Source organism: Lagopus leucura, unplaced genomic scaffold, assembly GCF_019238085.1.
Source record: "Lagopus leucura isolate 7727_CA_CO unplaced genomic scaffold, USGS_WTPT01 Super-Scaffold_100022, whole genome shotgun sequence".
NCBI classification, from domain to species: Eukaryota; Metazoa; Chordata; class Aves; order Galliformes; family Phasianidae; genus Lagopus; species Lagopus leucura.
In genome coordinates, this window is record NW_024962275.1 from 9,294,171 (window position 1) to 9,319,567 (window position 25,397).

General features: G+C 62.4%; 4 protein-coding genes across 5 annotated transcripts; 1 reads left to right on the forward strand and 3 right to left on the reverse strand.

Moving 5' to 3' along the window:
• The first annotated feature begins 635 nt into the window (after positions 1 to 635).
• Positions 636 to 3,714, forward strand: EDF1 (endothelial differentiation related factor 1). The gene is made up of 5 exons (XM_042879142.1): positions 636 to 732; positions 915 to 966; positions 1,706 to 1,866; positions 2,477 to 2,570; positions 3,127 to 3,714. Exons 1-5 carry the CDS (start codon positions 655 to 657, stop codon positions 3,186 to 3,188), a joined length of 447 nt encoding a protein of 148 aa, XP_042735076.1. The 5' UTR covers positions 636 to 654; the 3' UTR covers positions 3,189 to 3,714.
• A 996-nt stretch (positions 3,715 to 4,710) lies between these two features.
• MAMDC4 (MAM domain containing 4) lies at positions 4,711 to 14,432 on the reverse strand. 2 transcript variants are annotated; one of them, XM_042879140.1, is made up of 29 exons: positions 14,111 to 14,432; positions 13,353 to 13,466; positions 13,091 to 13,264; positions 12,794 to 12,919; positions 12,437 to 12,582; positions 12,275 to 12,359; positions 11,928 to 12,050; positions 11,563 to 11,709; positions 11,372 to 11,457; positions 10,941 to 11,099; positions 10,277 to 10,361; positions 10,000 to 10,149; positions 9,772 to 9,885; positions 9,446 to 9,577; positions 9,217 to 9,347; positions 9,042 to 9,147; positions 8,731 to 8,847; positions 8,371 to 8,505; positions 8,143 to 8,273; positions 7,843 to 8,053; positions 7,544 to 7,681; positions 7,298 to 7,419; positions 7,082 to 7,172; positions 6,819 to 6,965; positions 6,353 to 6,487; positions 5,997 to 6,124; positions 5,808 to 5,922; positions 5,547 to 5,722; positions 4,711 to 5,000 (listed from the first exon to the last, which is right to left on the reverse strand). In XM_042879140.1, exons 1-29 carry the CDS (start codon positions 14,214 to 14,216, stop codon positions 4,953 to 4,955), a joined length of 3,678 nt encoding a protein of 1,225 aa, XP_042735074.1. In that variant the 5' UTR covers positions 14,217 to 14,432; the 3' UTR covers positions 4,711 to 4,952. The 2 variants fall into 2 exon arrangements, with proteins under 2 accessions (XP_042735074.1, XP_042735075.1); XM_042879141.1 differs by lacking the exons at positions 4,711 to 5,000; positions 5,547 to 5,722; positions 5,808 to 5,922 and having other exon boundaries at positions 6,005 to 6,124; positions 7,298 to 7,454; positions 14,111 to 14,287.
• Positions 14,433 to 15,648: 1,216 nt separating this feature from the next.
• PHPT1 (phosphohistidine phosphatase 1) lies at positions 15,649 to 17,276 on the reverse strand. The gene is made up of 3 exons (XM_042879113.1): positions 17,111 to 17,276; positions 16,762 to 16,886; positions 15,649 to 16,097 (listed from the first exon to the last, which is right to left on the reverse strand). The coding sequence occupies exons 1-3, from the start codon at positions 17,262 to 17,264 to the stop codon at positions 16,005 to 16,007; spliced, it is 372 nt and encodes a 123-aa protein (XP_042735047.1). The 5' UTR covers positions 17,265 to 17,276; the 3' UTR covers positions 15,649 to 16,004.
• Positions 17,277 to 17,995: 719 nt separating this feature from the next.
• Positions 17,996 to 23,084, reverse strand: AJM1 (apical junction component 1 homolog). Its single transcript, XM_042879062.1, has 2 exons — positions 23,017 to 23,084; positions 17,996 to 21,377 (listed from the first exon to the last, which is right to left on the reverse strand). The coding sequence occupies exon 2, from the start codon at positions 21,313 to 21,315 to the stop codon at positions 18,058 to 18,060; it is 3,258 nt and encodes a 1,085-aa protein (XP_042734996.1). The 5' UTR covers positions 21,316 to 21,377; positions 23,017 to 23,084; the 3' UTR covers positions 17,996 to 18,057.
• Between the last annotated feature and the right edge of the window lie 2,313 nt (positions 23,085 to 25,397).

Here is a 25,397-nt window from a genome sequence, read left to right on the forward strand (position 1 = left end):
CAGGGCCGAGGCCCAAACAGCCACGTGTGTCCCCCAGCTGGGCATAGCGTTACACGAAGGCCGCGAGACGCCGCCCAGAAGGGACCGCGGCCGTCGGGCTTTCCGCACCAAGGTCGCGGGACAAAGCGGAACGGAACGGCGCCGGCAATAGGCGGCAGCTGCAGCGCCTCAACGCGCTGGCAGGGCGCCTCGCGCATGCGCGACCCTTACGCGGAACACCGTTCCGTCCACCTGGGTGCGGCTATTGGTCAGCGATCCTGACATCCTCCGCGGTTTAGACCAATCGCTTCTTGGCGTAGACTTATTGGCAGTTACAGTAACCTATCAGAACGCAAAGATGTGTGCGCCCGTCTCCAGCACGCCGCGCACACTAGCCAATGAGAGCCGGAGGCAGGTTGATTGTCAGTGCGCCGTACCTATGAAGAGGAAGAGCGTCACACCTGCCAAGGAATTTCTCGTTCTGCCAAAGTCCAGCAAGGAGCCCCTAGTCCCGCCCCCCGCTCCGGAGAGGTCGCCTTCCCTGACGGGCGTGAGCACAAACCTATCGGAGAGTGAGGTGGCCGGTGGGAGGGCGGCAGGGCCCGTCCCGCGCCCAATCAGCCGGACCGGCGGGCGCGGCACCGAGGCAGGGGCGGGGCGAGCGGCGGCGGCGTCATGGCGGAGAGCGACTGGGACACGGTGACGGTGCTGCGCAAGAAGGGCCCCAGCGCGGCCCAGGCCAAGTCCAAGCAGGTCAGCGGGGCGGCGGCGGGGCGGCCCGGCCGGGGCTGAGGCGCGGAGGGAAGCGCGGTCGAGGCCCGGGGGGCGCCGTGGCTCGGCTGATGCAAGGGCCGGGGCGGGGCCGGGCCGGGCCTCGGCTGCCCGCGGGCGGCTCCCGAGCGGCGACGGCTGAGCACGGCCCTTCGCTCCCGCAGGCGGTGCTGGCGGCGCAGCGGCGGGGCGAGGACGTGGAGACCTCCAAGAAGTGTGAGTACGGCGCGGCCCGGGATCCCCGAGATGGGCGGGCGGCGGCCGTGCCTCCTGCTGATCGCACACGCTGGAGAAGTCCCGTGGCTGCGCCGCCTTACGTGGGGCAGCTCTTTAAAATGCCCCGTTTCCCGGCTGGTGCGAATCGTGAAGCTGTTCCCCGCGCTGCTGTAAAGGCACACGCGGCAGGGACGGCCTGGCGCTGAGCGTCAGACTCTGACGTTAGGGATTCAAACTGACCACGATGTTCTGCTTAAGTAACAAGGCAAGCAGCATACTTCTGAACCTGCTGCTTCCAGCAAAGCTGCGCAGTGTTACTGCTTGCTTCTCAATAGCATCAGAAACTTGGGTGGAAGCGGCCCTGTAAGTAAGCAAATGAGTCCTGCGTTCAAATATTAAATCCCCCTGTGCCGTAGCAAAAACATGCATGCATGGAATGAAATCAGAACATAAAATCCCCAAGTAGTAGCAAAAATTTGCATATATGGAATGACGCCTCAGATGTTGCAGTAAAGAAAAGGGACGGCTTGGAATGACTGTGTTTAGATGTCAGCATTTAACAGGAGTGAGATAACATTCCCTGACCTTCGGCAGGCAGGATACTGTTGAGGTCACTGCTGATGTTGGCATGAATCCTTGAAAGCTCCCTGGGCAGCTGAGTGTTTTGATTCCTCTTGGTGCAGCTCTGAGCCTTGTTTTGTTTGTTCTTGTGTTTTTTTGTTCTTGCTTTGAATGATAGGGGCAGCAGGCCAAAACAAACAACACTTCATCACAAAGAACACAGCCAAGCTCGACCGAGAGACAGAAGAGCTGCACCATGACAGAGTTCCCCTAGAGGTGGGCAAAGTAATCCAGCAGGGTCGGCAGAGCAAGGGCATGACACAGAAGGACTTGGCCACAGTAAGTATTGCCCAGCACCCTCTGGCCTCTGCTCTCACAGTCTGGAGATGAATACAGTCACCTCGAGGCAGCTGAAGTTAGACTTATCTCCTGTTTCCACATGGGTGCTATGAAGTTTGGTGAACATAACACCTCTGATGTCTAATCTCCAGGAGAATTAGTTGTGTAGACTTAGGGGATCATTCCTGCAGCCTTTGAACATCTGCTTAGAGCCCAGGCAGTGTCACTGCCGATGAGCTGGAGGCTTCTCCCTGCTCCTCTTCCCGTGGGCTGAGCACCAGTGAGTTTTTTGTCTACTCTCTGTGCCTGATCGTGTTCAGAAGCTCATTGCTTTACTAATGAGCTTTAGTACTTGGTGGTTTTGCTCCTGAGATGCTCAGAGAAGTCTGTCTAGGATGTGTCACTATCACTGTGACACCCAATTTGTGGAGGGAGGTGATTGACTGACCGCACTGCAAGCCTAGGAGTAGGTGCTGTGTCCTCTGATCCTAATGTAATTATCCTCTGGCACAATTAGAGGCTGTTACTTATCTATGTGAGTATTGGGAGTTTGGTTCTGAGTGTTTACTTTGTATGGAGCCAATGTTTGAGGCATATAATCTCTTTTTAGAAAATCAATGAAAAACCACAAGTCATTGCTGACTACGAATCAGGAAGAGCAATCCCCAATAACCAGGTTATGGGCAAGATTGAAAGAGCCATTGGTAAGTTGAGAAAGTAGGCTTCACAAACAGTGCTTCCAGTGTCTAACAGTGCTTTTAAATTATTCATACTTCCGTGTTAGCACCTGCTCCTGGCTGGAGGTTATTGAGGCTGTGGTGTCATTAAGCTGTGTTCTGATAAAAAGCTTGTATCTGCTGACTGAAACAAGAATGCAAAGCTCTTATTCCCCTTTGCTCTCCAATATTATGTGCAGATACGAGCCCTTGGGACATACCACACATGGCATATGGCCCCTCTAAAAATTCATGATATGCTGTGGTGCTTGAAGGTCTCATGTTAACTCAGGAGAGTATCTTGCATCCTCTAGTGTTGATGTTGCTCTGCTGCTCCTGTTCAGATACCATTTTTTAGAAACACAGTCAATACATGAGCAAACCGGAGCCTTTCTGGTAAATTCTCACGCTCCTATGAGCTGAAATACGAATTTGATTTCCTTGCCTTCTTTTCTGGACACTCTCTCCTTTGTAGCAAAGATTGTAAAGCTGTGAATGATCGAGTGCACAACAGCTGATGGTTGTCTCCTCTGTCTTACTCCAGGCCTTAAACTGCGTGGGAAGGATATTGGAAAACCCCTCGAAACTGGCCCCAAAGGGAAATGACAACAAAGCCTCGAAATCAGTTTGCTCAGACTGATCTCGTCTGGCTGGTTCTCCTTAGCCACCGGAATCTCTCTTCGTATTGCCAAGCTGAACAAGAGGGTTTCAGACTTGCTTTGGGGGGGAAATCTGCAGAATCTGTACCTGCTGTAAAAAGGCAACCTTAAAGAAGCGATTGTCCTGATTTTGTTTTTTCCTTCCTCCTTTTCAGAGATTGATGAACTAAACCTCTTCCCACTCCCCCCCCCCCCAAAAAAAAATACTGCATCTGATTTGCCAGAAAACATGTACGTCTTGGTGTTTAGAAGCAGCTCATGTTGAGACACTTGGGGTTGTCTGAAATGTGATCATTTGATTGGAGCAGTTTTGGGGAAGGGTGGGATATATTATAAATAACTTGGGAGAGTTGGGGTTTGATCAGTGTCCGCATTTGAAATGATGACTAAGTCACTGCATTGCAGTGACATTTTTGTTCCTTCCAGCCTGTTTTAAAGAGATCTATAATAAAGTTTGATACCCTTCAGTTGCACCCTTCAGGTGGTTGCTTCGTGTTTACCAGCTGGCTGTAAATGTTTGTGGTTGGATGTTACTGGTGCTCTTAGCACCCTGGCTCTTCTGGGAGCGTTACGGATCCACCTGAAGCGTGCAGGGTAACAGCTGGTGTTGTCACAGCATCTTCACTGCTCTGCTTCTTCCCCTGCCTATTAGCACTGCAGCTTTGGCTTACAGCCCAGAGATGAAATCAATACTGTTTTTATCTTGTGCAGAGCTGAGTGGAGTCTCTGGCATTGCACAAATCAAGGCTGATGCAGAGGTAATGGGGCGTTCATGTGAAGCCAAAGCCCTCCTTATGTCCTTGTTAACCTTCCTGTTGTGCACTGCCAGCGTGGGAGCAGGGGTGGAGCTTTAATACCTGTGCTTGATGGGACTCTGTGGCATGTCCTAAGTGGAAAAGAGCTGAAGGGAGAGTTGTCTGCAGGACGAGAGGAAAGGCAGGCTTCTGCTGCAAACCACAACAGTGGCATGCCGTGTTCCCTTCAGCCAAGCACTGGGAGTTTTAGGAGAGCAGGCTTGCCTCCTGCAGACGTTTGCCTCCCCAAAGGCTGAACGAGTTTGTCTGCTGTTGCAGTTACATGGCAGGCTTGCCAAGGGCAAGGGGATGAAATTGCTTTTAGAGCTGTGGGGAAAAAATGAGTGATCCCAGGCTTAAGAGTGTGCCAGGGCCTGGCTGCAGCAGTGAATTATGTGGTCCTGAGCCCATCCTGTGCCTTGCGAGAGCTTTTCATTTCCCAGTGAAACTGAAATGTGAAGTCTGAAGAGTCCTTGAAACAAGGGTGGGCTGTCCTGTGCAGCTGGGCTGTTGGCTGCCAGCAGCTGTGCTGCACGGTGCTTCCTGCCCCACCACCTCCACCCTCCCCAGTCCTACCTGGCTGCCCGGGATCTCCTGTGCCCTGGGAGCTGCTAGGTTGCTCCCTGGGGCTTAATCCTGGGACTGTCAATGCACGCACACATCACGCCATCTCCATGTGGTGTGGAAAGTTCATGTTGTAAAAAACAGCAGTGCTGTTCCCACGTGTGGGGAGGTAGTGGTGGAAACGGCTGCACTGTGCCCCCAGGGCTGCTGCTCTGCCGTGTGAGGCGTGGGGCAGTGAGCGTGCTGTGGGGCTGCAGCTGTGAGCTGGATGGAGTGCGAGGTTCTGCGGGAGGGATGCTCTGCCCTGGGCACACCTCGTGGGGCGAGGAGGTGGAGGGTGGTGCTGGCTTAGTTCAGTCTTCATCCCGCTCTTTTGGCACTTGTGATATGATGACCTTGTCCTGCAAAGAAAGGTCAGCGTGAATTGGTTGCAGTAAGCATAGTCCGATAGGAAATGTGCCAGCATGCTGCATTGCGAGGCCAGAAGGGCTGCATCCTTTGGGATCGGCCCCGGCACAGCTGTGGGAAATGGTGGCTCTGCTGGGGGCTGTGGGGCACAATCTCCTCAAAGGAAACTGAATGTAGTTTCAGCTGCCTCTGCAGGTCTGGAGGTGCTGGCTCGAGGAGAAGGAACAATGTTTGCACGACCCGCTCCCAGCAGGGCTGTGGGGAGCAAGAGCGCAGCCTCAGCTGTTTCTGGAACAAATGCCTGATCACAGCAGCAAAGTATCCAGCTCAGTCCCGCAGCCCTGGGGTCACTCATTTGCCAGTGCTCAGATAAGGGGCAGAGCCCTTTGCCCCTCTCTGACGTGTTGGCAGGCTGTGGGCTCACCGAATGCCTTCTGGGATCTGCTGAGCTTTTAGAAAGCATTGTTTTGGCGCTGCTGGGGGTAGCTGAGCCAACAGGAGAGTCCTGCACATCCCCCAGCACCAGAGCTGCTGCTTACATCTCGAAAAGTGATGTTGTCGAAGCCCTGAGGAGTGTTGCTCTCCACGGCCATCCCGCTCCCCTGCGCTCTCCTGTTCAGCCAGTACCGGCAACCAACCGCCGCCAGTGCCAGCACGATGGCAGCCAGCAGCAGGCCAAGCACCACTTCTGCCACAAAGCCACTGGAAGACTTCACTACAGAGGAAGAAAGATGCTGCCAGGTTTGCGGGGACCACGATCACAAAGAATTTGTGTTACTGTTGTTGGGGATGACCCACACCTTTCCCTGGCGCCTCTGTGTTGGAGTCACAGCCTCCAGTGGCACTGTACTCGATATCATCCAGTGCCACGGTCCCCTCCATTGGCCACATCCGCGAGGTGATCTCAAAGACAATCTGTGTGGGAAGGTGAGATGCTGGGCTCGGTGTGCAGGGAGGGCACCCAGCATCCTGGGAGGGCACCCGCTCACCTGGAACTCACTGGAACTCTCCAAAGGCACTGTGCTGCCTTGCCAGCCTTGGCTCCTCTGCCCTGCCACGCTCCATGCTGTGCGCTGCCCCGTCACACTCTGCAGCTTCACCTGCAGCTCCCCGCCAGCTGCAGCATAGGGTGACAGCTGTCCCTATCAGCAGCAGCTCAGAGCCCACAGGAGCAGCCCAGGCCCTCTGTGGGACTGCAGTGCTTGGCAGAACTCCACTGCCCTGCAAGAGCTGTGCCAGGCTGCCCCCACACGGCCCCCAGCCGTCCCCTGGCTCCCGCTGTGGGCTAAAGCCCCCTCCCCAGGGGCAGCACCCTCCCTTGCCCACCCCCTGGCAATGCTCTCACAGAGGTGCTCCGGGATGTCCATGTGGTACCAGAAGTGCAGGCAGCCGGCAGTGGTGGCGGGGAGGTGCTGGCTCTCCAGCCGGGCAGCGGTGCCCCCTGCGCCCAGCACACGGGTGTCGAAGTGCACGTAGTGACCTGGAGGACAGGGTGGCATGCAGGATGGCCCCTGCCCCACAGCCCTCCTGCTTCTCACTGCCTTTGGGCACAGGATGTGGGCCACGGTACAGCCAGCTGACACAGCACGTGCAGGGCTGTGCTGCTGACCGGGGGGCAGCAGCCCTCGAGAGGTCTGTCCTTTATGTACCAGCCCATGCCTGGAGCCAGGACAGAGCTGATGATCTGCATCCCAGCCCTTTTAGGCCTCCACTCCATCCTCAGTGGAGGGAACGTTCACTGGTAATCCCATCCCTCCACAGCTCCTGTCGCTTCCCCCAAACCACACCAGGTCACCCTGAGGGTCCCCTACCATCCTCTGTGCCCAGGGTGTGGTCCTGCTCTGGGCCGGGGTACTTGGCCAGGGGGACCCCACTCTTCCAGCCCCAGGCGAAGCCATGCAGGCGCTCATCTGAAGGGCTGCTCCAGCCACACATGTCCCACTCAAAGTCACAGGATGCTGGGGGGAAACAGGGGTTAAGACACGCTCTGCTTGGTGCTGGTGGTGGATGGAAGGGCTGTCCCCATCCCTGTGCCCATGTGTCCCCATGGGGTGCCCAGCACGCATGCTTCCACCTGGCTCAGGGCAGGCTCCATCTGACACGTGCAAGTCATCCAGTGCCATGTAGCTGTGCTCATTCCCAGCTCCCACTGCCTCAAACACCACCTGCGGGGAGGGCACGCTGAGGCTGGCAGCCACGAATTGTAGGGGGGACACCCATTTTACCCATTGTCAGCATGGCCCCTCCTGCAGCCTCCATCCCACCGGGAGCTGCCTGGGACCTTCCTCACCTTCCAATCTGTGTCTGCCTGAACAGTGATGTGCCCACGGTGCCAGGTATCACCCTCCATCGCACTGATGCTGAACAGCTTCCTCTGCTCACCATTCTCCTCCACGAGGACGCGGAGAGTCCCTGCCCGGGGCAAGGAGATGCTGAATGGCACCACACTGCATGTCCACGGCACAAGGGAGCACTCAGCCCATGGCACCCAACCTGTGCTGAGTAGGGGACATGACTCGGAGCATGCAGAGCTCACCTGGGTCTGAATCACTCAGCTGGTACCAGAAAGCCAGGCACTGGGCAGGCACAGAGCGCTGGTACAGCGCAGAGCTGAGTGTGGCCACGTGCCCCGTGGGCAGCGAGTGCTTGCTGGTGTTCACCACCATATAATGTCCTGGTGATAAAGAAGCCCCATGCTGTGACTGCCCCATGCCTGGCTCTCCCAGGGGCACTGATCTGCGTGGGCAGCCCCCACGTGGCTGGGGCCGTGGGCTGAGAGCTGCAGCCACACGGGCAGGGCAGACAGCAGTGCGCCCCGAGCCCCAGCCCCAGTACCTGTGGTATCACCAGTGGTGTGGTCAGCCACAGGGCCAATGGTGATGCCGGTGCCGCCGCTCTGCCACCACCACTGCCCACTGCCCGCCAGCCCGCAGGCGCCCGCCTCAAAGGAGCAGGAGAGCTCGGCCCCGCAGGCACCCGCCGTCAGCGTCACGTCGTCCAGCGCCATGTCGCCCACAAAGCCGTCCCGCAGCGCCTCGAAGGCCAGCTGCCTCCGGGAGACAGCGGCTTCAGAGCAGCCTGGTCTGTGCCCCCCGGCAGCACAGCCCCATGCCACCTCACACCCCTTGCCCTCACCTGGTAGTGCTGCTGCCCCGTGGCAGGGAGCGTCGCCAGCCCGCGGTGCCACACGCTGCCCTGGCTGCCCCGCTGGGTCCACAGCACCGTCTCCTCCGCTCCCTGCAGCTGCAGCTTGAGGCTCAGAGTGCCTGGAAGGAGGGCAGAGGTGGGAGCCGGTGTTGCATCTGGCCTCAATGTGGCACCACAGAGCCTGGGGCGTGCTGGTGAGGACAGAGGGCTGCATACCGATCTGTGGGCCAGCCAGGCGGTACCAGAAGGTGAGGCAGCGGGGGGCAGCAGCTGGCTCCTGGCTGTAGGTGGTGAGCTGTGCGCGCTGCCCACGGCTCCACGGTGCCGAGGGGTCCGCAGCAAGGAAGTATCCTGATCAGTGGGAACATCTGAGCTGCACTCACTGAGCTGCACTCACCCATCCTCTCACTACCATGTCCCCAATGCATGGACTGAGTGCCCCCGTGCTGCTCAGCTGAGCTTACTCCCCTTGCTCCCAGGGCTGCCACAACACACAAGGCACATCCAACCCTGGGGACTGGAGCAGCGGGGCCACTCCAGCTGCCCAGGATGTCACGAGAGGAGCCAGGCCCTTACCCGATCCGGTGGTGTGGTCAGAGCCCTGCCCCTTTCCTGTGCTGCGGATCCACTGGAAGTCGCTGCCCCGGTCCTGGTACCAGCCGCACAGGTCCACCTCAAAGTTGCAGGACAGTTCTGCCCAGAGCGAGGTGGTGAGGGCAGTGCAGATAAGGCACCCGGTGCATCTCCCTGCCACCTGCTCCAGGCAGCAGTGAGTGCTGGGGACAGGAGGTGTGCTCAGCCCGGCCCAGAGCCCAGCTGCAGGGCTGGGGACACTGAGGGCACCCGGCAGCCCCTGCAGCTCAGGACACCCATGTGTCCCCACACACCTGCAGCCCCCAGGGGCACCGTGGCAGGGTCGCACTGCACGAACGTCACGTTGTCGATGGCGATTTCCGCTGTGTCCTGCAGCTCCGCCATCCCCAGCAGCTCGACCTGCGGGTGGTGGTGGTGAGCCCTGGGGGCCACGGCCCTGCACCCAGCCAGGCCATCCCTTGGCAATACCTGGAAGGGCCGGGTCCTCTCCCCCAGCGGGACATGGACGTGCTCCCAGGTTGTGCTGCTGTCCCCCCGCGTGTGCCAGGCCAGGTGCGTCATGTCCGTGGAGTGCTCCGTGACAGCAACAGCAAGGAAACCTGAGCATAAGAGACGGTGCTGGGGACAAGGGCAGCACTGCCCAGCACCACCCAGCCTGCAGCCACAGGGCTGGCAGGGCTCGGCCAGGCAGGGATACCTTGGGGGCCACTGTGCAGGATGTAGCTCATCTCCATGGCGCAGGCCAGGCCGGAGGGACCCAGCAAAGGTGTGCGGACCTTGGCGGGAGCCACCATTTGTCCTTCTCCTCTCTGAAGGGCCAAGAAAGCTCCTGGGCAAGGAAACAGCCTGAGAGGTGGGGGCAGAGCCCCGCACAGCACCCCCAGGAGAAGCACCCTGTTCCCATCACCTCTATCCCTCCCATGAGGGCATCCTTCCACCCAAGCAGGAGCAGGCTCTGCGCCTCCCGGCCTCCTGTAGTCCTGGGCACCAGGGAGCATTGTCTGTGTGGTGGAATGGCCTCACCTGTTCCCACAAGGGCAGTGGCTGTGGGCTCGGTGACCCTCTGCACAGCCCAGCGCAGCTGGCCCACGCTGGTGTCGTGCCAACCCCCGGCCCCTTCCTCGAAGGTGGTCACTCCTGCAACACTCATAGCTCAGCACAACCACGCCACGGTGCTTCCAGGACCCCCCGGCACTGCGAGGGCTGCAGGCAGGGTGAGCTGGGTGCCCCACATGCACTGCTGGCTCTCACCGCAGTTGTTCTCATCTGAGCCATCAGCACACGCCTTGGCGAAGTCACAGGCCAGCTCGGCACTGACACAGCCCCCATCATCGCAGGAGAATTCCTCGGCCGTGCAGGGGCTGGCACGGGGCCGGTATGGCAGTTCCATGGGAGCTGGCTCTGATGGCAAAAGCACCCGACTAGAGTGTGGCACTGGCAGGGTGTGAGGCTGAGCCTGGCTCCAGGCATCGCCCTAGCACTGCCCTTCCAGCCGCAGCCCCACCACGTGCTCCCCACCCCAGCTCACCCTGCTGCTGCACACAGCCTGGAGACAGGATCAGGTCATCCACAGCCACGGTGCCCCCGCTGCCTGCCTCCCCTGTGATCAGCACCTGTAGGAAGCGCAGCGGTGGTGGTCAACACACCCCTGGGGAAGGGTCTGTGTGGGGTTAGGGTGATGCTGCGGCTGCAAGCAGTGGGTTTGGGGTAGTGGTTCTTCCCTTGTGCATGTCCCACATCCTGCAGCTGCCCAGCCTGCCACCGGGTGCTGCTGGGGTGCCAATATGGGTGCCCCTGCAGCTGGGAGGTGTTGGGCAGGTGGGTGGCCATAGGGGAGGGCAGATGGGCTGGGGGAAGTTGTGGCATGACACGGTGCGTGTGAGGACTGCTCCCTACTCCGGCAGGGTGGTTTTTGGGCTCTGGGCGGATTTGTAAATAAGGAATGTGGGGACGCATCAGGAGGCTCAGCCCTGGCCTCTGGTTCCCAGCCCAACCATTATCACTGGTCCCATGAGAGCACACTGGGGGTGCACAGACCAGAGACATGGCATGGGGGAGGCCCTTGTCTTGGGGCAGTGCTGGTGGAGGCTGCTGTAGGGGCAGGGCTTTGGGGCCAGGGCAGTGCCCCTGCCAGGTCCCCAGTTTGAGAGGGGCCATGGGTACCCCAACCACCCAGCACAGTCCCAGCCTACCTTGAAGCTCTCTGTCAAATTGAAGTCCACTTGCTCACGGACCCAACAGCTGCCTGTGTCCCCTGTTCTCTCTCTCACCAGGTACTCGGTGGAGTTGATCACATAGGAGATGCTGAGGCTGCTGGTGGCTGAGCCGTGGAGATGGCAGTACAACACGAGCTGGGGCCGGGTGGTGGCAGTGAGGGCTGAGCAGGGGCACAAAGTCCTCACACCCTATGGGGCACTTGTGGGGCTGGAGAAGCTCAGTGCTCCCACCAGGTACTGCAGATGCCACCAACCACCCTAGACCCATCGTCCTCCCCAGGCAAAGAGCCATGGCAGCCCTGACCCCATGCAGGGGTCCCTGCAAATGGGGATCCTGTCCCTCACCACCACCATTCCCATGGGGCTGCTGTCCCCTGCCCTGCACACAAGTGCCCGTAGTGACTCACAGAGCAGGAGTTGGTGGCCTGGAAAGTGGGGCTGCTCAGCCTGGCCACGCTGCTGTCACCTCCAGTGATGGTGTGGAGGAAATAGCCTGAGGAGACACCAAGATGGCTCTGAGCAGGGCTGGGCACGCAGTCAGAAAGGCAGAAGGAAGAAGGATGGTGGGAGGCATGGGGGACCCACTGCCAGCACACACCTGTAGCGCTGTTGTTGCTGTGATCCCGGGTGGGAACACCAGAGGTGGTCCCCAGGTCCATGCTTGTGTTCCTCCCCCATGCCGGCAGCCCAGCCTCTACTTCCCAGCTGCAAAGGTCTTCCTCGAAGGAGCAGAAGGTGAAGAGTTCTGTGGGACAGTGAGAGCAGTGACACACAGACGAAGGCCAGCCCTCTCCAGGCAAGGGGCTGCGCAATAGGTAGTGCAAAACCTGGTGGGTGGTTTTGTCCCTGCAGCTCTGGGACAGAGCTGGGATAACTCATGCCATCCATGTGCCAACCCATGGTGTCATGGGCTCAGGCCCTCTGCTAATCTGCCTCCCCCAGCCCCAGGCTGGAGATGCTCACGGCACTGCTCTTCATCAGAGCCGTCCCCGCAGTCATCGGTGCCATCACAGAAGCGATCCAGGGCCAGGCAGGATCCTCTGCTGCAGTTGCTCTCCTCTGCCCCGCAGGTCTGCTGCCCAGCCGCTGGGCCGTGGGACACAGCGTCAGCACCGCTCTGTGCCGGGCTCCCCGCTCTGTCCCCCAGGCTGCTCCCCACACCCAAGGGATGGACTCTCTCTGCCCACTACATGTCCTGGCCAGGACAGTTGACCCCAGGGCATCACGGGCAGTGGGAGAGCTTGCACAGAACACCAAGGCCAACCACCTCCCCGGGGTCCCAGCACCATCCCAGCAGCCACAGCACTCACCCGGCAAGCCGCAGTTCCTGAAGACGATGTCATCGAGTGCCAGCACTGCCCCACACGTGGGCGGCTGTGTCAGGGCGAAGGTGAGCTGCAGAGAGAGGTGAGGGCTGGGTGAGCCTCCCCGACAGCCTCAGCTCCCGGTGCAGCCCAGCATCCCCATCTCACCTGGAACTGCCCCTTGATCCGGCCAGGGTACGCCACCAGCTGGTGCCAGCCCTCAGCCCTGTTCTCGGGGCTCCGCCACAGCTCCACCACTGTGTTCCCAAATGCCACAGCCAGGCGCAACAGCGGGCACGCAGTCTGGTTGAGCCCTGCAGAGAACCCACAGGCGGCCACTGAAATGGGCCTGTGCTATGGGGTGACTTGGGCTGGGGACACTTAGGTCCTGCTACCTCCATGTATTGGGCACGAAGAGGTGAGCGAGACGGCGGAGATCTATCTTGAGGTGTTCTGTCCCTCCCCATTGCCCCCATGGTCGCCTCCTTGCCCCGGTACCCACTGCAGGATCCTGGGTGCACTCACCACTTCCTGAGAGGTGGTACGAAGCCCAGATCTCGCACGTGGCAGTCGCCTCCTGCATGACTGGTGATTGGAGCCAGGCGGTGGCTGTGGCCTTTGCCGGCGGGGACATCGTCATCATGAACCACCCTGAGGAGGGCAGAGCAGAGCGGGGGGCCGCACCCATGGAGCAGCACCGGCACTGCGGCCAGCACTGCTCCTGCAGGCTTTGCCCCAGCAGCCTGCCAGGACAGGAGATCCAGTGCTCCCAAAGCACCCTGGACCAGAGGAGTGAGAGCCCACGCTGCAGCCTCTGCTTACCCCGGTCCGTGCCCACGGTGTGGTCTGAGTGCGGCCCTGTGCCCCATGAGTCCAGGCTGGCCCGGCCCCGCACCCATCTGTAGGTGGAGGTGCTCACATCCCGCCAGCCACAGTCATCATCCTCGAAATCACAGGTGAAGGGGGAGCCGAGCACAGCCGAGATCCCCAGGTACCCTGGGGTAAGGGAAGGGATCAGGGCACAGCTGGGTCAGCCTGGGGAGCCGTGGTGCCCGCGCTCCATCACCCTCTCACGGGCACTCACCGCACTGGTTCTCGTCGGAGCAGTCACCGCAGTGGCACACGAAGTCGCAGAGCTGCTCAGCCACGCTGCCACAGCTGTTGATAGCAGCAGCCTTGCTGGAGGGGATGGACCCGGCTGCCAGAGAGAGGAAGGGGCTGAAAACCCCATGGAGGTGCTGGGCAAGGGGCCACCGTGGGTAACAAAGGGCACATGCATTCATGCAGCTGTGCAACCCCATTTGGGACCCTGCGTGGGAGAGCACTGGGCTCTCAGCAGCATCATCCCTTGGATAGGACCTTCACCTCTGCCGGTAGGCTGGTAGCCATGGTAGAGCCTGCAGTGAGGCCTGGGGTCCTGCTCCCCCCTGCCCTCATGAATTGGCATCTCCCACCACCAGCACTCAGCACCAGAGACCACCAGGGCAGTGGCACCAACCCTGCTGCTGTCACCCCATTAAATCACACTCCTAGTCCAGGCCCCAGCCACCATCTAGGAGAGAGCTGGGAAAGTTTGGGCATTTCCTCCCAATGCTGAGCAAAGCCATCAATGTTGTACAGCCTGACTGGGACAGTCCCTGGTGTTTCCAGGGAATCCCCCTTGTGTCTACATGAGGAGAGACCTGGTGGGGGCTTGTTTCTGCCCCCGAAGTTGTGAAGCTTCCACAGAGCTGCGAGGTGCAGCAAGCGCCCTGGGGCTGGCATGGGTGGGTCCTGTAGAACTACAGCCCCTCTCACCCCCAGCACAACCCGAGGCACCAGCCCAGCACAGCATCAACTCACCCAGCAGCAGCAGGGCCAGGAGGAGTGTAAGCCCTGACATCACAGGCAGAAGGGATGCGAGGAGAGCAGAAGAGAGTCGGGAGAGGCAGCAGCTGGGAGAAGCCATGCCACAAGCCCCAGGCTGGAATCTGCTCCCCAGGACCTGCTCCTCTCTGGACTTCAGCCCCTCTGTTATCTGTGCTGCTGCGCAGTGAGATTGCAACAGGCGTAGTAAAAGATGGGGCCCAATTCCTGAGTGTGAGAGGGGACACGTGGAGATGAGGAACCCTGTGCCCTCCCACAGAGGAGTCACTCCATCTGGGGCACCCCATTGCCACCCAGGGGGCACCGAGCCACACTGCAGAGCATTCCCTGTGGGGCTTTTCCCACAGATCCACAACACTTCTCTCTTTCCTGAGTTTGATGCCTGATGTCTGTTTGGATTCAGGGAATGGGACTCCAGATACCAGGAAGCAGCTGCTTTACCAGGGCACTATGCTGCAACGCTCTCTATGTTAGACGACTTCCTTGCTTGCAGACACGAGCTCTGTGCCTTGTCTCTCCTTGGGGTAGTTTGATCCCTCCCCAGTGAAGGAGACAAGATGCTGCCTCAGGGGGACACTTTATCAGGGAGTGTAGTGACAGGACAAAGGGTAAGTGCTCTATACTGAAAGAGAGATTTAGGATGTGAGGAATTCTTCACTCCTTGAGTGGTGAGGCCCTGGCACTGAGGCCCAGAGAAGCTGTGGGTGCCCCATCCCTGGAGGTGCCCAAGACAAGGGTGGATGGGGCCCTGGGCAGCCTGAGCTGCGCCCAGCCCACAGCAGGGAGTCAGAACAGTGATCTTTAACATCACTTCCAGCCCAAACCACTCTTGTCCATGTCAAATAACTTCCCTGCCCTCATAGGAGGCAGCAATGGAGCAACCTACACAGCCAGCCTGACCTGCAGCACCCTGAGCTCTCCTGACACCCAAACTTCCACAACTTCCTCTGCTGCTTCACCCAGCCTCTCATTCCCAGTATCTCCCTCACCATGGAAGTGTAAGCAGAAAGTTCCCCTGGAGAGCAAACTGGGAAATACCAAAGCAGAGAAGCAAGTACTAGCTGTCCAGAGGGTTAAATTCAAGGAGGACTGAGGTGTGATCAATCTGCCCACGCTCCCTGGAAGCTCTGTGGTTTCCCAGTGGCTGGGGGCAGAAGATGAAGACACACATTCTGCAGGCTACTGTCACTGATCTGCTCCTTCTGCCCGAGAAGACTGAGCACACACTTTGCCCTCCCCTTTGTCAGGCAGTGGGGACCCATCCCTCTCTTGCAGTTGTCTCCCAGCTCTGCTTGGTGCTCTCAGTGCTGCAGGACAGGCACTATTTTCAGAGCCCACACCGCTGACTGCAGCTGCTCCCAAGGCTAATCCTGACATGCACTCTGCTGTCAGTCCCAAAGCACTGCCTCCAACAGACGTCTGCAGAGCTGGAAGCCTGGGGACTCGCTCCTCACACTCTCCCACTGGTAGGAAGCACCAGACATGCAAGAAGGAGCCGTGCCATTAACACAGAATCAAGCAGGGCCAGCGGCGCTCCCCAACATGTTTAATTCTCACATATACACGGACAAAACCTTGCCACAGGGGAAGCCGAGCACCCACCAGCTTCACCCAGGTAAGGACTTTGCCCACAGGCTTTGCGGCTCCGTGGCAGGGAGATGGGAATAGTCCATGGCACATGGGAAGTGTGGTGACAGCAGAGATGGGCGAGTTCCCCCAGAGGATGGAAGCTCATCAGTGCAGCGAGTTCAAGAGAGAAGCCCAGCAGAGCTCAGGGCATTGCTGAGCACAGAGACCCCGCTGCCATTTTGTGAGTGCTGGAAGCGATCCCACCAGCTGCGGGCTGGTGCTGCTGCCTTGCCAGGTCACATCAGTAGCCTTCATCTGCCCAGGTGATCTCATAGTCTGGATACTTGGCTTTCAGCTTCTCTGTAGTTACAGAGTGATTTGCTCGCCCAAAGCCCTGCAAGACGAAAGGGAATTCAGGAGTAAAGCACATGCAGTTACCACCTGCAGAAGAGCTGAGAGAGCCACTGAGTCAGTCAAAGCAATCAGATGCCCTGGGAGAAAGGACAGGTCCTACGTTTGTGCAAGCTGAATAGCTGCAACTGAAGCGCAGCATTGCCTCAGGCCATGCACAGCTCAGCCTGGAGGAGGCTGCCAGGCAGCACAGCTCCCATCTGAGTGCAGTGCCACCCACCAGCAAAAGTAACCCCTGGAGATGGGAACTAGGAGCAGAGCTGGTGTCACTGCCACCCTCAGAGTGCATTCTGAGCTCCCTGGGGAGCAGGTGACAGCTTCAGCAGAGAAGGGGAACAGTAACAGACAAAGGGAAGCAGGCGAGCACTGACTAATGGGGGTGGAAGGAAAGCAGTAGTGTGGAATTGCAGCTCCTGCAGGCACCCCCAGCACAGCACAGCAGCCGTTCAGCTGCAGTCTGCACTCAGCCTCCCACCACTGCCCTGTGCTGGGCTGCAGGCCACGCACGGGCACAGCCACAGCTACCAAAGCAGGAGCCGCACTCTGATCCAACACAGCCAGCAGGGCACGAGGCCCCAGGACTGCCAGCCCACCTCACAGCGGCGCCGAACACGGGGCCGCTTCTGCGGTACCGCAGCGCCACTCACCACCGAGTACCCGTAGACGTGGATCTTCTTCTCCTGGCTCTGGTGGGAGATGCGGCCGCCGCCCAGGCACTCGCAGTCGAAACCCTGCGGCTCCAGCTCGGCCGCCGCCTTGTCGTAGATATCGGCTGCGGGAGAGCGCACCGCGGGGTCAGGCGGCCCCGGGACGGCGCCGGGGGCGGCGGGGGGACCGCGCCCGCCGTAATCCCCGCAGCCCCGTCCCGCGGCGCCCCGAAGCCCCGGCGATACGGGAAGGAAGGGGCGCCGAGCCCGGGAGCGCGCTGCCGAAAGGAGACCCGCAGCCGCTCCGCAGGAACCGCGCCCGGCCGCCGCCCCGCCGCCCGGCTCTCACCGTGGTACTCGGCCCAGCCGTGCCCGCGCACCACCTCTTTCCCGGGCTCCGAGGCGCCGGCAGCGCGGTGCCGCACACGCAGCAGGACGTACTTGAACACGCCGCCATCGTCGATATCCACGTCCGCCACCCGCTGCAGCGCCGCCGCCGCCATCGCTCCCGCCCCGACGGCGACCCCGCCCCTTCCGGGGCGTGCGGCGCAGCGCGGCCAATCAGCGCCGGGGCACGCCCCGCGGCAGGTGTGTTGGCCCCGCCCCTTCCGGCCGCGCCCAGCCCAGGGGCGGTGCACGCGGGGCTGCGAGCTGTGGGTGCGCGGCGCGGGGTAGCGTCGGTCCCGCGGTGCGGTGCGGTGCGGTGCGGCAGGCCGCGCCCCGAGCCCTGAGACCCGCGGCGGTACCGGAGCTGCAACCGGCCGCGCGGAACGGGGCAGCGGTGCCGGTCGGAGGGCGGGGCCCTGCTCCAGGTAGGGCCCGGCACGGGGCCGGGCTCTGTCCCTGCTCTGTCCCCCCCCAGCCCTGTCCCTGCCCCGGCTCCGGGCCGCCCCTGCGGCTCACACACGGTGCCACGCTCAGGACACGGCACTGCACAGCACAGAGATCTGACGCAGCCCCGCTCCCACCCGGCCCCACAGAGCCTCGCCGTCCCCCAGGCAGCATCTGCTGTAGCCCAGCAGCGCTCTGCGGGGCCCCGCCAGGGGGAGGGTGCCGGCCGGGGGATGCGCCGCGCCGGGCCCCGGGTGTGAGCGGGGTGCGGGGTGCTGCGGTGCGGCACGTGGAGACCCGCAGGATGCTGCTGGCGCCGCGCCCCAGCGCCCGGCGGCTCCGGTAATCCCCCCCACCACCCTCGGCCTCCTCCCCGGGGAGCAGAGGGTGCCCATCCCACCGCCCCGCCGGGAAAACGCCTATCTACAGAGGGACCGCGCGGCTGCTGGGGTCCAAGTGCCACGTTCACATGATGTCGTCCAGGAGGTTGGGGCTGGCCACCCAGTCCAGCGTGCGGGGCTCGGAGGCGGCCATGATCATGCACATGAACTGTTTGCCTGTCCTTTTGTCGATGGGGTAAATGGTGGTGGGGGTGAAGCGCTTGTTGCTCTCCACAAAATCGCAGAGCTGCTCGTAGATGGCTGGGAACTCGTGCCGCAGGAAGACGCCGCGGATGCGCAGCTCCCGCTGGATGTTGATGAAGCAAACCTCCCGCGCCTTGCGGCCCTCCTCGCCCTCTTTGTCGATGTCTGCCGTGCCGGGTGGCGGTGTCAGGATCAACGTCTCCATATCCCTCTCCTTCTTTGGGATCTTCTTCTCGGGGCTGGAGGAGGCTAAGGCCACCTTGGCGTATTTTCTGACCGTCGGCACCTGCACCTTTGGAGATGGCCTCTCCGGCACTTTTTGAGCCACGGCCACGGTTACATTCAAGAGGAAACATTCGTCGGGGTCGTACTGGTTGCCGGTCTCCCGCAGCTCCCGGGCGTACTCCCCCAGGTTGTCCGAGTAGCTCTCCAGCTCCCGCAGGGACAGGTAGGTGGGGGACATCAGCAGGCTCTCCAGCCCGAACTGCAGGAAGTTCTCAGCCGAGCCTGAGTTGGGGAAGCCCAGGAAGAGCACACCGCGGCCGCGGGACAGGTAACCCACCTTGGCGATGCGCGAGAAGGCCTTGTGCACCTCGGCGTTCTCCCGGCAGAACTGCAGCACGTGGCGGCAGACGCTGCCCACGCGGCCGTAGACACAGCTCTCCTTGTGTGTGTCCCAGTCCTCGCGGCGGCAGTGCCGGGAACAGTAATATGTGTAGCAGCTGTGGCACGACTTGAAGTAGAGGCAGGCATTGAACATGGTCTCCGTCCGCCGGCACTTGGCGTTGGAGCACATCATCATGTCATCCTCCTCCGCGCTCAGGTCAGGCGAGCAGTTCTCCAGAGGCTTCTCAAAGGTGCTGCTGGCTGGTGGGGAAGGCTGTGGGCGTGGGGCGCCGCCAAAAGAGCTGGGACCTGGCTGCTCCTTCGTGGGCCGGAAACTCTCAGGCACGCTGGGGGGAACCTTCCTCCCCTCACCCCGTCGAGGTGGTCCTGGCGCGCTGCTGCTCAGGAGCTTCTTGAGCTGCTCAGCCAAACTGTCTCTGTCCCCTGCACGGTGGCCCGGTGCCGGCTTGTAGTCGATGACGAGATCGGTGATGAGCTCATCCAGCTGCTCCAGGCTGCGCTGGCGCGCTGAGCCACTCTCCTTGGGGACAGGCTGCGGTGCATAGGGCGCAGCGTAGGGCGTCTGCTCCCGTCCTGCATCCAGCACGTCCCAGCTGGCCGAGCGCCGCTCACTGCGGCCCATCCCATTGGCGCGGATGTCGTTGTCGGTGATGGTGATCTCTGGTGTGACGTACCAGGAACGGCCCAGGGGGCCACGGCCGCTGTCGCTGTGCACCCGCTCGAGGATGGAGCTCTCTGACAGGGACAGGGCAGCGTAGCGCTTGGGCGAGCTCGACAGGTTGATCACCACTGGCTGCCGGCGCTCGTCAGGGGATAAGGCACGGTGCTGCTCCTGGACGAGCAGGTTCTCGTAGCTGCGCCCGCGCTGCAGGGCCTCCTCCCTGCGTGCCACCGGTGCCAGGATGTTATCCCAGGACTTGGAGTAGTGCTGGCTGTCCCGGCCCAGCCGCGGTGGGTTTGTGCTGTAGCTGGCGTGCCAGGAGGAGAGCATGGCCTCGCGGCCGGCCGGCTGTGGGGCGAAGCGTGACACCTGCAAGCTCTGGTAGGGCAGCGCGCTCCGCTCGGGGCAGTACCAGTCGCTGAAGTGCAAGGGCTGGGTGCTACGGGGAGGGGGGCACGTTCGAGAGAGCACCTCCCGCTCACGGTACTTCCCGTAGTCCTCGGCGTAGAAGACCCTGGCTGAGGAGCCGAGTGCTGGGTATGTCCGGGCATCCTCCGCGTACAGGGCCTTGACGGGGGTGCTGCGCGGCGTGTAGAAGCGGGGCTCCTCTCTGTAGAAGGCGTGGGCAGGTGCCTCCTGCATGGGGAAGCCCCGTGCCTCCTCCACGTACAATGTCCGCGGTGGCACAGTCTGCACGCCTGCCCTGGCCGGGTCCTCCACGTAGAAGTGCTGCGGGGGGCCGTGGCGCACAGGGTAGGGGTAGCTGGCGTAGCCCGCGCTCCGCAGCGGCACGGCGGGGCTGGGGCACCTCATCGGCTCCTCCGCATAGAAGAACTTGGTGGGGACGCTGGCCGCCGAGAAGGTCATGCAGCCCCTCTCGGGGTACTCCCTGAATTCCCGTGAGGCCGGCACCGGCACCGTCTGGTACGCCAGCGCCCGTGGATCTGCCTCAAAGTACTCAGCGGGGTAGGGCAGGAGCGGGGGGTCCCCGCTGTAGGAGTCGCTGGGGGTGGGCGTGCGGGACACAGACACCTGCCTGCTGCCCGGTACTGCCAGGCTGCGGGCGGCCCCAGGGGCGCGGGGCCATTGCGGCGGCTCCGGCCGGCTCTGTGCGGCCCGCAGGCTGCGCGCGGTGTGCACCAACACCGCCTCGTCCGGTTTGATGTCCACGCGGCACTTGACGTGGGGGCTGGCGCCCACCTTGGTGCCCGGCCCCTCCTCAAAGCAGTTGCTGCCCACGCAGAGCGGGGAGATGCGGCTGACGCTGCTGCGCTGCGGCTGCAGCTTGATGGGATGCACCTCGTTGGCCAGCGCTCGCAGCGGCACATGGCTCTCGCGGCGTGGCGACGGCTCGGCACGTGGCGGCCCCCGCTCCACCCGCAGCGCTTCGCGTCCGCGCCGGGCCGGGGGTGGCGACGCCGAGACGGTGATGGGCACCGGCGTGAAGGAGGGCTTCATCCGCGGCGCGCTCTTGGAGCGGGCCCGCCGCTTTGGCTCGCCCCGCAGAGCATCCCTGGCCGGTGGTGGGGCCCTGCTGCCGTATGGGTCCGGCTTGGGGGGCACGCGCCGGCCTGGTGGCCCTGGGGTGGGCTCGGGGTTGCCGGGCTGCGGGCACGGCCGCTCCATGGCTGGAGGAGCGCCCAGCGGCTCGTCCAGCGACTCGAGGAAGTCGAAGCTCCGGCAGTGGCGTTTGTTGAAGGGCTGCGGGTCGCGGGGCAGGGAGGAGGACATGGAGGCGTCACATCGCGCCAGGGGCTGGCGGACAATGGAATCCCCAGGGGCTGCGGAGGCCACCTTTATGTCTTGGTACACCGTAGACACCAGGATGTCAGGTGGGTCCGTTCGTGTCATCTTAAAAGAGACGCTTCTGTCGCCAGCTTCCTTCAGATGGCCTCAGGGGAAGGCGGCTGGCCCTGCAAGAGAACAGAAAGGTCCCTAAATCCCGGCGAGGAGCTCGGGGCCACGGCAGCGTGGGATCAAACCCCACACCCTCGGCTCAGGGGGGCTCGGCCACCTCTTCAGAGCAGGGAGGTTGGGGGTGTCTCTGCCCTGCCGCTGCTGTTAGCGCACTGCTCCTGCTGGGGAGAACCATTGAAACGCTGTTCAGAGAGGTTGGCTATCCAGAGGGCACACAAATGCCATGGCACCTGCGGGTGCCTGCTCACCAAGGGCAGGAGGCCACTACCTGCCGCACCGAGCTGCTGGAGACAGGCCTGGGACACGGAGACCCTCCTGCAGCATCAGCAGCTCTGAGCAGGGCTCGGGGGACTCAGCAAGGGAGTTTCTGTAGCAGGTGGGGATGTTTCTGGCAGTGCACTGCGACCATCCAAGCAGCCATGTGGGCTCCCAGGACCACGTGCGCCCTCATGCCACGTGGGCACCACTGGGAGTATCACCTGAAGATGGGTACGGTGGGCACCCACTGCAATGGGCAGGAAAGCTTCGCACACCCACAGCCCATGAGTGCCCTGAAGTGGCAGCAGTTCTGGCTGCTCGCAGCCACAGCACTCCCTGGGGCTCATGAAGACCAGCACAGGGGCAGCAGGGCTGCTGTGGCCATGCCCCCACCCAGAAGGCAGCAGCAGCTCCTCAGCTGCTCCCTCATCACCTGTGATGTGACCCAGCTCCAGAGAGGCTGTGCTCACTCAGCACCGTCCAGCTTTGTCCTCTCCCACATCCTGTGCTGCCCTGCACCAGGACGGGTCTCCCTGGCTGAAGGAGCGGGATGGGGGTCAGCGAGGGGACGGGCACAGAGCGGGCACAGAGCCACCACTGCACCGATCCAGTGCAGGGATCAGAGCCCCTGGCTGCACGTGGGATAGTTGTGTGACAAAGGGACGCTGTGTGCTGCTGGCATGCCAAGGTGAGCAGGAGAGAAGGCAGGGTGGCTCAGCCAGGCGCCTGGTGGGTTCTGCAGTCATCTTCAGTGAAAGTGCATGGGGGGAACAGCTGCGGCCCGCAGCCAGCACTGAGCGTAGCCCGTCTGCTGGTGGGTACAGCCGCCCGGCCCTAACACTCAGAACGTGGACCACCTGGCTGGGGGGCCTGGGAGCATGGGGCTGTGCAGGCTGCTGCAGGAGACAAAAAGGTGCATTTCAAGGGGAGTCAGAATGCATTTTGTTTTAAACAAGAAGCAGAGGACCACAGGGAATGCATTTCAGGGAGAAAAGGAACAGACTTTATTTGGCAAGGTGCAGTGTTGACTATGCATGGATGTGGCAGGGGGTCCTGTAGCCCTCATTTCCCATCTGGATAAAGCCCTGTCTTGTCCTTAAGCTGGGGGCTGGGGGTGGACATAGGTGCTGGGGAGGGGGTGAAGGTAGTAAGGCAGTGGGAGGCGGCAGGATCCTCTGCCCAAGGGAACGGGGAGCCTGGTGTCCAGGGAGTGCTTGGTGCCAGTCTGGAAAGGTCAGGAGGTGCCTTTGGAGCACCTTGGGCACAGGAGGGCAGCACCCCTGCACAGCGATGCCAGCAGCGGCACCGGGCAGCCCATCCCCACGGCGTCGGGCTGCTCGCAGGCAGGGAACCGTGGCTCATTGGCCAGGGTCCTACCTGGTCCAGCAGCAGCAGGGATGGGGCTGGTGGGCTGAGCTGGCCAAGGGCCCCGCGGCGGCTCCATCCCAGCGCTGCAAAATAAAAGAGGTGTGTGAGGGTCCTGGCCATGAGAGCAGGTGGCTGCCGGGGCCACGGGGCACAGAGAGCTCCAGGGATGTGGGCTCTGCATCACACGGACACCAGGCCGCCCGCTGAGCTGTGCGAGGTCGCGCTGCCGGGGGAACCCGGGGACAGCGTGGTGCATCCCTGGGTTGCCATGGTTTCCCCAAATTATTCCTCCTCTGCGAGGATGGCGTGGGTGCGTGGGGAGGCTGCGCGGCAGGGGGCCGGGGGGGGGCTCTGCAGCAGTGCATGGGGAGCAGCCACATGGGCATCCACTGCGCATCTGGGGCACGGCAGGGACGGTCCTGCTGTGGCTGTCTATGGTGGGACGGACACCGGTGTGACACAGCAGCCCCATGTGGGCGCTCAGGCAGAACTCAGCAGGGCCCCCAGGAGTGGCCTGAGCCCCGGGGGCAGCGAGGTGTGGGACTGTGTCTGTATGCAGACAGGTGCACTGCCACGCTCCCACTGCCCATGGGTCCTGAGTGCTACTGGTCGCTGCTCCCTTCTGCATGGAGAGGATTTTGCCCCCGCCCACTCTCCTGCCTCCCGCTGGTAGGTGCCGGCAGCCCCGTTCTGCCCCGCTGGGTTCCTCCTGTATCCCTCGGAGGATGCCGCCACCGGCTGGCAGCGTTTCGGGACTGCAGATGCTCTCTGCATGGGGCCTGTATGGGACCCATGGCACCCTCTGGGGGCACGGCAAACCCACCACCCGCATTCCACTGCACCCTCTCCCGGGGAGGGCCCCTGTGGTTTGTCGCAGCTCCCCACACCTCTGCTGCTGGGGGACGCCTCTGCCCTGCGTGTGCCAGCAGCGCTGCCCACAGCTGTGACCCCACAGTGCACTGAGGGACCCAGCACTGCCTTTCCAGCAGCGTGCAGGGAGCAGCACGAGGGCATTTGGGGCCAGCAGAGACCCCGGGCTGAAGGAGGCTCCGAGAATTGGGTCGCTCCCTGCACGCGGCACGGGCAGGCGGCACGAGGGCTGTGCAGTGCCGCTGCCCCCAACCCGCTCTGCCTCCAGCCTATCCCGTGCCCACGGCGGGCTCAGCACTGAGCACTGCCCTTCAGCCCACCCGGCTCAGCCGCACGCCGCCCCAAGCGCGTTGCCAGCCCCTGGGCATCGCTGCACCCTTGTGCCCATCACACAGAACGCCCTGGGCGTGCTGCTCACGGTGTGCTGCCAGCTCAGCCCCCGCCTGTACCGCCAACACGCTGCCTACACGCACCGCACCGAGCAGCTGCTGCAGCAGCACCGCACTCACAGCACAATCGTGCTGCCACTGCACTGAGCTGGCTGCCACTGCACGGCCCTGTGGCCCCGGGCACGCCGTGTGTGTGCTCCTGCACCGTGCAAGGCATGCTGCACGCGTGACCAGTGCACTGTGCCTGCTGCACTTGCAGCCCAGGCCTGGGTGCTCCGTGCAAGGACCCCCCGGTTGCGCTGATGCCCCCTCCCTGTGTGCCCCGGCCCGTTCTCCTCTTTAGGGCCGGGCCTGGGGCTCCCCGCCCCGAGGGGCACCCGCAGATGGACACAGATGGGGCAGCCTGGTGCAGGGGGCACAGTGCTGGGTGGCATCGCCAGGCCCACTGTCACCCCCGCATTGTCTTTCCCCATTACCTGCCCGGAATGTGGTGCCCGGCTGGGCGAGGGGACGCGGCCGGGGAAAGCAGAGCTGCCGGTCCTGGGGCGGTGGCCCCGCACTGCGCACCGGCACCGGGTGACGCTGGGCCGCGCCGGGTGCTGAGCCGGGCCCCGGGGACAGACGGCACTGCAGCGCGGTGATGGAGGCACGGGGGTGGGATGGGGATGGGAATGAGATGAGGATGAAGATGGGGATGGCCTGAGAGGGCGCCGGCGATACGATGGGATGAGGAGGGCAGGGCGCTGGGCCATGGGGGGAAGGGATGGAGATGTGCGGAATGGAGGAAGCATAGCGGGCATGCGATGGGAAGAGATGCGATGGGATTGGTAGGAATGGCCCGGGGGGCCGCGGGGGGATGCCCTGCCGGGGTCCCGGGGGTGCAGAAGGCCCCGACCACCCGCCCCATTTCCCCCCTTACCTGCTCCGCGCCCGCCGCCCCGGCGGACTCCCCGCTGCATTCCCGCCGCCGCCGCGTTAGACTCGGCCCGCTGCCGCCCCGATGCCCATAGCGCGGCCCGGCTCCGCCCGATACGGTGCGGAACGGAACGGCGCGGCGCGGCGCGGCGCGGCTCGGCACGGCACGGCACGGCACGGCACGGCACGGCACGGCACGGCACGGCACGGCACGGC

What these genes read in the sequence shown, in the direction of transcription:
- EDF1 (XM_042879142.1), top strand. Translation starts at nt 655, where the DNA reads ATGGCGGAGAGCGACTGGGACACGGTGACGGTGCTGCGCAAGAAGGGC. An exon ending in CGTGGAGACCTCCAAGAAGT is followed by an intron (nt 967 to 1,705) that starts GTGAGTACGGCG and finishes TTTGAATGATAG; the next exon opens with GGGCAGCAGGCCAAAACAAA. An exon ending in CACAGAAGGACTTGGCCACA is followed by an intron (nt 1,867 to 2,476) that starts GTAAGTATTGCC and finishes ATCTCTTTTTAG; the next exon opens with AAAATCAATGAAAAACCACA.
- MAMDC4 (XM_042879140.1), bottom strand. Translation starts at nt 14,216, where the DNA reads ATGGCTTCTCCCAGCTGCTGCCTCTCCCGACTCTCTTCTGCTCTCCTC. An exon ending in GGTGCCCCTGGGGGCTGCAG is followed by an intron (nt 8,848 to 9,041) that starts GTGTGTGGGGAC and finishes CGCTCTGGGCAG; the next exon opens with AACTGTCCTGCAACTTTGAG. An exon ending in ACAACATCACTTTTCGAGAT is followed by an intron (nt 5,001 to 5,546) that starts GTAAGCAGCAGC and finishes CTTTCTTTGCAG; the next exon opens with GACAAGGTCATCATATCACA.
- PHPT1 (XM_042879113.1), bottom strand. Translation starts at nt 17,264, where the DNA reads ATGGCGGCGGCGGCGCTGCAGCGGGTGGCGGACGTGGATATCGACGAT. An exon ending in CGGCTGGGCCGAGTACCACG is followed by an intron (nt 16,887 to 17,110) that starts GTGAGAGCCGGG and finishes GCTCTCCCGCAG; the next exon opens with CCGATATCTACGACAAGGCG. An exon ending in ACGTCTACGGGTACTCGGTG is followed by an intron (nt 16,098 to 16,761) that starts GTGAGTGGCGCT and finishes TTCGTCTTGCAG; the next exon opens with GGCTTTGGGCGAGCAAATCA.
- AJM1 (XM_042879062.1), bottom strand. Translation starts at nt 21,315, where the DNA reads ATGACACGAACGGACCCACCTGACATCCTGGTGTCTACGGTGTACCAA.